The sequence below is a fragment of the Pogona vitticeps genome, chromosome 4, assembly GCF_051106095.1.
Source record: "Pogona vitticeps strain Pit_001003342236 chromosome 4, PviZW2.1, whole genome shotgun sequence".
In the NCBI taxonomy this organism is placed as follows: Eukaryota; Metazoa; Chordata; class Lepidosauria; order Squamata; family Agamidae; genus Pogona; species Pogona vitticeps.
In genome coordinates, this window is record NC_135786.1 from 199,108,400 (window position 1) to 199,116,997 (window position 8,598).

An 8,598-nucleotide genomic window follows, 5' to 3' on the forward strand; every position below is an offset into this window, starting at 1 on the left:
TTTGAATAAACATAAATTGTTGTAAATGAAAAAAATAAAACATCCCCTGAAAATAAGCTCTAAAGCATTTTTGGAGCAAAAATTAATATAAGACCCTGTCTTATTTTCGGGGAAACACGCCAGTGTTAGCCATGGGGTTAGTGTGAACACCATCAGGATATGGGCTTGCATAGTATGTTTGCATAATGTAACATGCCAATGCAGTATATAATTTATGCAAGTTTTAAAAAGCATTATAATATTGCTGGTCTTTTTCTTGAAATGTGTGTGATGATTCATACAATTATCAGATGTTTATAACTTAAGAGATCTTTACGCTCTAAAAGTTGGACTAAGAAATAAATTTCTCACTCTTCATTTTTCTGTAAAGTCTTCATGCTTTTATGAAATATTTATGATTGAACAGCTACCATATCCTGTTGCACAGAACACATATTTTATGACAAAGCCCAACTCATTTTCCTTTCTTGTCTTCTCTACAGGAGCGAAATAGAAACAAACAATAACTATATGGAGGTGATCCTGCTAGAATTACAACACTAATGATGTAGACTTTGGAAATGCCTAATATGTCTAAGAAGACGTTATTAAAGCTTTGTTCCTGCTTAAGGTGACATCTTTGAACACTTTAACACAAAATTGACTCTTCTTGTAATGGTTCTCATCAGTGCATCTGCCCTTATACTCTCTCACCAAACACACTTGAGAACTGTAACTTCGTCAAGCACTTTCTGTCCTGAAGCTTTTACCAGTATCTGCTGTCTTTTGTAATTATGCATCCTAGCTAAGGCACAGGAGATGGAACGAATGCAAGGATTCATTAACTCTTTGAATTTGTTAAATACTAACAATTAACCATCATAAGTGGTTCAATGATGTGAGATTCACATTGCTTCAACTTATTTTTCTTTGATGTAGTTTTTTAATTGTCAGTTTTTAGCTGTTCAGCAGAATTAAAAGCAAAATCATGCCATATTTAGTCCTGGAGTAAAACTCAAGTCTAAATGTTCATGTGAAAATTATTGTAGTAAACTTTAATATGGCAAAGCAACTTTGAGCTACGGTTTAGCCAAATGAATTATAACATGAAATTATATTAGAATGACATTTCCCTTGTTTCAAACTGTTTGGTGTAGAGAATATTAATATATGCAGCTTGGTGGGCCGCACCAGTTAATGCACATTTCCTTTTTTTTTTCCTGTAACATGTATACTGAAAAAAAAGTGCATTTGTCTGAGGAACTGTTTGTTTGCTACCACTCAATCTCAGTTTTGAGTACATGTACCTCAGTCTAAATCAGACTTTTTATGACCTTTATAACTACACTTAAAATCTTTAATTCCTATTTCTGGGTGTTTGCAAGCCTGAAAAGATTGCTATCATGAAAGTGAAAATTTATTCCTCTAGGTGATTCACTAGCTAAATAAACATAATTCTTGTTTTAGCAAGCATATACTCAGTTTCTCAGATTTTGTTTGTTCCCAGCTCTGAATATAATAGTCTGGTATTCTTTCAATTCAAAATACTTTGGGAAATAAACGTTTATTCATGGTTTCAGTTTGTATGCTCTCATGGCTGTGTTTACATGTTACCTGTTAGTACTATATAATAAAAGCCTAGGTACCATATTCACCTGAATATTTCTATGCTACTTTTTAAACTTTCCATTTAATATTTTCACTAGCACACCCACATGAATAAATACAGCAGCCATTTTAGCAGCATGAAATACAAAGCAGCTGCACTCTAGTATGCTAAGACCTGTCTCTTTTTAGAAAACCCATATAGAAAATGATACAAATAATTTTTTAAAAAGCTATTGTGTAAATGAATTCATCTGTCAAACATATACATTTACACCATGTCTGGAATGTTTTACTGACAGTCTCAATTTCTGAAGTTTGGGGGATTTGTGAAAATAATACTGGGGGGAGGGGGCAGTTTTCTGATCTTGACATACCAGATGTTGTCATTACCTTTGAAAACATTTTTTGCACGCTGTATGCATCCTACACATTTACTGCTCTACATAACGGAAATGGAGAGAGGAAGAGAAAGACTCTTCAGCAGAACAGCTTTTGGCTCCAAAGTATTGTCCAGTTAAGGCAAATTATGGCCACGTATGTGGAGGATGTCTCTAGAGAGCAAGTAAATATATGCATGTATTTATTTGACCACTGGTCACTCCCTCCCCTGCAGCACATTTTGGAGTAGCAACAGTGGCAAATGTCTTTGCTGCCATAATGAGGAGACTTGAGACTTGTCTGTCTTTCTCTGCCTGTTGACAAGCAAGTTCTGCAATAATCCTGTGACCCAGGATATCCTCCTAGAGATTATAGAATTGCACACTAAATTAAAAGCTGGAAAGACTTTCCTATATTCTTGGATATACTCTTAAGGTCCACTGGGACTTCTTTCTTTTCATCCACAGTTTCAATAAATTATATGTTTCAGTATTTGTAATCATTTTGCAATATTGGTTTTATTTCAAATATACCGTAACCTCTGTTCGGTTGCCCTGTGTGAAAAATGGGTTATTTAAGCTGACAATTTTATTTTGCTCCATTGAGCATATGGAACAGTGATTATTAAGTCAGAACCACAATAAACATAAAATCAGTTGAAAACATATTGGAAGTACAAAAAACATGGTGAAAAGTCAGTTTGTGAAGGATAGTAAAAATAATACATTGCATTTAAATACTAACAAGCAGTTGCAATATATCATAAAAGCAACTGGACATGATTAAAGCTTAAATTACAAAGTTGAGTCAAGTATATTAAGGTAAATCAGTATATTAAAGTAAAAGGAAAAACAAATCATTAGGGGAATGCAGTAAAACCTTGCTCTAGCATGCTCTCCAGCCTTGCTAACTTTAAAGCATTGTGAATTCCCAGTTTAAAAGAAATATATGTATCCTGGTCCAGTGGAGACTTCAGAATCCTTACATGTTTTTAGTTTAAAAAAAAGTTCTACAAAGTGTTCTAAAAGATTCTCCATGCAGAAGTTCAAAAAATATTCAGAAATAATCCTTTAGCATTGATGTGAAGGAAAAAAAACAACAGGGTCCTTCACAATATGTGGCCGCAAAGCTGAATTTAGAAGAAAAGTAGTTGCTCGCAGACGAGCAAACTTCAGGCCCGTCGGCAACTTGTAACTGGAGGAGGAGCACCTTCCACCAAACTTCATCTGAGAGCTACTCCTGTCAAGGCTGCAGGAAAGTTGCACGTAAGGAGAGAGAAGATCTGAGTAGGAATATCTAGAGAGTGACACTGCCAGTCTTTCCATAGTGAGAAAAGGCCTGAACAGCATAGCTAGAATTATTACAACTAAGTAAATAAAGATTCCCAGTACAACTAACCCAACCTGTACTTTGCTCAAGTAAAAATTGGCTCTATTCTGGTGACATCCTAAAATTTCTCTGTATGGTGATTGAATGTCCTGGCATTCCAATTAAAATTCACCCTGTATTGATTAGAGAACTAATGTTTAGCAATTTATTTTTTTCTTTTTCAATTGCAGCCTTAACTTCCATAATTAAACCTCAGAATCATCCTCCCTGGTACTATATCAGTTATCATAAATCTTGTCATCCAATTTTTAACTGAAACTGTCAGAATTTTTTTTTTAACTTTAAAGACAAGGTATAGTGTCTTGATGAGAAAAACGGGATAACTGAAAGCAATTTTAAAAATAGGTAAAGATTCAAAATTAACATTTCCTTTCTGTAATATTTTTCCATGTATAAAATGACACTTTTCCCTAAAATAATTGGAGGAAAATTGAGTGTCGTTTTATACATGGAAGGAAGCAGTAGCGTGCGCGTGTGTGCTCAGGCGCCTCTTTCCGCTGCTGCCGCTGCCGCTGCCCAGTTGCCTCTTCCAGAGCTCATGGCTTGTCCCCTCTGGTGGCCATGAGGGAGCAGCAGCAGGAGGCAAAGGAGCATTCACACGCGCTCGGGTGCCTCTTGCTGCTGCCTTTCCCAGCCGCCCGATCACCATCTCCCGTGGGACTGTCGGGGCTAAGCTCGCCTTGTCCCCTCTAGAGGCGGAGGCAAACAAGCACGCTCACACGTGCTTGGGCACCACTTCCTGCTGCCACCACTGGATCACCTCCTCTAGCAATCTTCCTAGGGCAGGGGACACGGCAGCAACTGTGAGCTGGAGGTGAGCCCCGGCAGTCACACTGGAAGAGGTGATCGGGCAGGCAGCGGAGACAGCAGCAGCAGGAGATGGAGGTGGAGGAGCAGTTGCCCATTAACTGCTCCTCCGCCTCCATCAAGGGTCAAAATTAGGGGGTCGTTTTATACATTGGGGGGGTTGTATACATGGTAAAATACGGCCATTTTTTAAATGTTAAAATTGTTGCGTGAGATGAGTATGAAGAAAACCATGAAGTACAACATTAACACATAATTTTAAAAGCTTTGTATTGACAATTTCATATTGTTCAGAGATAACCTATTTCCTACAAAGTTAACTTATTTAAAAGGAGTTTCCAATGCAGGATAATGCAGGTGGCACATTATCCACAAATATTTCTCATTTGTTTCAGTTGAAAACTATATGGTAGTCTTACCCTGCCAGATACCATCCAAAGACATATCTGCACTTTGCTTTCTGTGCACTAAGGCCAAAGACATTCCATCATGGGTTTTATGTTCCAGAGTTTCAGCTTGCCAAGAGGTTGACACCTTGGTCAAAATTTTCCTTGTTCACAATCCTCCAACATAGCATTGGGGGAGGGGAACTGACCCTGCACTCATGTCATTCAGAAGGTCTTCCCATAAGAACATGTTCATAGGTTCTTAGAAAGTGAGTCCAAAATAGGATCTGGGCAACAAGTGTAATGCAACCATGAGTTGACAGGGTAAGTAATTTTGGTAAGTGGTTCTTTTGTGACTTTCTGTCACAACAGTACAAACGGGGGGGGGGGGGGGGAGTTTTGATTCTGACAGAATCTGCCTGAACACAGTGGCAACCAGTTTATACAACTTTTCCACATAAGCTGCTTGGCTGTTTTTAGTAAGTGTTTCATATATTAATTGCTTCGTATATAAACCAGATTTTGATATAAAATGCAGAGCTGGTCATAATTTACAAAATGAGTATAATACCAGATAATTCAATTAATTTGTCTCATATGCGCACACATATTTGGTAGTTAATGAGCATGATTTCCTGCACTTCTCTGTTTTATTCATCATAAACTGCATGTTTTATTAATCTTTGTAACAGTGTGAATATCTAAATAAATTTGCCTAATTTGTATGTATTGGATGCACAGAGGGCTTGCCATCTGAATTTCAGTAGTAGGAATAGTGATTTTTCTGTCAAATACGTTTTGGCATGAGTGTGCGCACAAGGCAGCAACTTGCTGTCCCACATTAGTACTGCAGAATGGTGGTGGCTATATGAAAAAAAAAATCAGTAATGTATTTTTGTCTATTAATGCCTGTTTCTTTGTACTTACCTCAATGAAAGTCAAGGTCCTGTATATAAGCGCCCCATGGTTGAAATCCTATTGGGCATGATTCACCTGCAAATTGAAAGTGCTGTCATAGATGGTGGAAGATTACTTCTGATTAAAAGCATCCTTTTTGTACTTTCAGAGTGCACACAACTTTATCACGTATTGTAAGCCATGTGCATTCTGAAATTGGAAAAGAAAGCCTTTATTCACCAGCAATCTGCCACTCCTGATAACATCACTCCTGATATGCAGGCAGAGCTTCACAATCGGATTTCAGACATAGTTTTGAATTCTATAACGAGAAAATTCTAGAATGTTGGGTTTATTAGCTAACTTTGCATAACTTTATTGTCGGATGTAGGCATGGAGCTATATATACAGTACTTTAAGACAAGTCAACCATGTTCTGTTCTTTGAAACTTTCTGGGAGTTTTGCACTTATTTTCATGAAAGCATGCACATTTTTACATCCTAACCAAATGTTAATAGACGCAGACTGATTGGATGTGCTTATTTCTAATGCCACAAAGCTCAGTATTCCAGTCTGGGAAACAGATGTGTACAGTCAGTAACCATTGAGATACACACTGCCCATAGTAGTGGCCTTTGCTGGCATGTAATAAATGCAGAGGAAATTCCAGTTGACATAGATGGGGTATTTATAGCTTTGGACATGATGGAATTTAAAAGCATGAGAGTTTTAAGGAACATTACTCATTGATTAAATATAGTACCAGTGAGAAAGAATACGTCAAAGCAAGGCAACAGCAACTTTCTTAATTTGTCATGTGTTCTGAACAGAACATAAGTAGCTGATCTCTTTAACTTTATTAACTGAAGGAGTTCAGAAGTGAAATCCCCAAAACATCTATTGCCTGTAGTAATTGCACCTGCTTTCCTTCCTGGGGGCTGGTGTACTGGCTATTACACCAACGTACTTTGAAAATTATGCCTTTGGAACTTACACTTGTGTTTTTTCCAAGAGAAGACTAGCAGTGATAGGTAAGCTGCTGGATGTCAGATCTTTTGGCAAAACGTGCATATAAATCTGAAAGCAGAACACTAATGGTTTGCTTTCTAATATCTCCAAACATACAAAAGACATTTTATGTGGCTGATTATTTCTGCTAAAGGAGGATAGAATTTCTGTTACTCAACTGATTCACTGTGAGGCATTTATGTAACCACATGTCAGTGTACGGAGATCATATATTCAAAGAAGGATCACATAGAAGTATTTGTGTAAGAGGTGGTTAGGATCTTCAGATGGATCAGTGGGTGGTAAGTATTAGAATGGCAAGGCTTTAACTCCTAATTGTCTAAGAATAACATCAACTAAGCTCCCACTCCAACTTGGATGGGGGGAAGGAACCAGAAGTTTATTTTCAGAGGCTTGGCAACCCTCCCAAGCCACGGGTTTTTTTTACCTGACTCTGGTTATTAGAACATTGGGTTTAATAAAAGTTAAACAATAGAAGTAAATACTGTAAGCCTGAAGTCTTCAAAGTCCTATTTTTCTGGTAATCTCTATATTGCATTTGAAAATAGTGACAAGTGTTTCGATGATGTTAATACAGTTACTTGATGTATTTTTTTTTAAAAAAGGGTAATGCAGTAGGTGTAACAGAAACCAAATGATACCAGTTCTGACGAGCCTGCCAGCACATGCCAACTTAATTATCCATGGGAGGAGGAGAACAAGGTTGGTAGCAGAAGGTTGGTAGACAATCATCAGGAGCAGAATTGCCCCTTTCTTCATGGTCATGGATTAAGACTGTTCATTATAAGTCCTTTCACCTGTCAACGTTCAATGAGTTTGTGTGTGAAAGAGTGTGAAAGAAATGGTTTACACTGGAAGGTGCATATAAGCCTTTAAAGGTAGGTAGCCGGCTCAAGGTTGACTCAGCCTTCCATCCTTCCGAGGTCGGCAAAATGAGTACCCAGCTTGCTGGGGGGGCAATGTGTAGCCTGTATAATTAAAATTGTAAACCGCCCGGAGAGTGCTTGTAGCGCTATGGGGCGGTATATAAGTCAAATAAATAAATAAATAAATAAATAAATAAATAAATAAATAAATAAATAAATAAATAAATAAATAAATAAATAAATAAATAAATAAATAAATAAATAAATAAATAAATAAATAAATAAATGTTCTTTGGCTCAGAGCTTTATAGATGAAGTTGCCAAGGAAGTGGATATTACAGTAAATTAAGATGGTGACGGAAGGGAAGGTTTCTATATCTGATTATATAGCATTAATTTCTAAGCCTCGCTTCACTTGTACAGCCTGTTTCCACTCAATTCTCTTGTGAACCGTGTTAGTTAATTACCAGACTGCATTCACACACCTTACAGCAAGGTTGCTGAAATGTTTCATATTAGGTATTGCAATATAGAAAACAAATTCTGGATATTTCACCAAGTTCTGAAGAATACACACAGACCTCCCTTGGCATTCAAGCAGTCCTTTGGTGCACATCCAGCCTTTTGGCTGTTGATGTGGACCACTGTGGCCCAGCTGCCTCCAGTGGAAGCCTCGGGAGGGACAGAGCATTGCCTGTAGGTGATAGTGGAGTTATTAGGATAGCACTTAATCCAGAAGCATCAAAATTACCATGCCTAATTTCAGTTATGGAGAACAGAAAGCTTTATGTCTAACATGAAAATGTGAAAAAAAAAATCAAGCATGAGCAACCAAAGAATCGTAATTTATTGCCAAATATTTATTGCTTTGAATCCTATTATACACTTATGCCAATATAACTCCAACAATACAGTTTTTAGCAGAGAGCTGCTACCAATTACGAAATCAGTCTTTTGTTGTTGTTGTGACACACCAGGGCATGCCTCTGTATGAGAAGAAAAACAAGCATTGACTTTTTAACTGGTGGCAATTTGCTGCGGAAAGTTATGCCATTTGGAGTTATACCAGGCACAGGTAACATGATATATTTTTTATTTGTAATTAATCATATTTACATCCTGAGGTTCTTCCAGTCAGGTCAAGGAGTGGTTCTCCACATTATCATATTTGTCATATATGATAAAATATACATTACTTTGTAAAAAGACTTACAAGTAGCCTTTTTAGTATTGAAATTTTCAGTGCAGCATACTGTGA

General features: G+C 37.2%; 1 protein-coding gene across 2 annotated transcripts in view; it reads left to right on the forward strand.

The window, feature by feature from the left end:
* Positions 1-1,629, forward strand: part of YTHDF3 (YTH N6-methyladenosine RNA binding protein F3) — a 30,351-nt gene extending 28,722 nt beyond the window's left edge. For both annotated transcript variants that reach the window (XM_020811704.3, XM_072998984.2), the window contains one exon: positions 483-1,629. In XM_020811704.3, the coding sequence (XP_020667363.3) occupies positions 483-506 (24 nt within the window). In that variant the 3' untranslated portion in view covers positions 507-1,629. The remainder of the gene's footprint in view (positions 1-482) is intronic.
* The last annotated feature ends 6,969 nt before the right edge of the window (positions 1,630-8,598 follow it).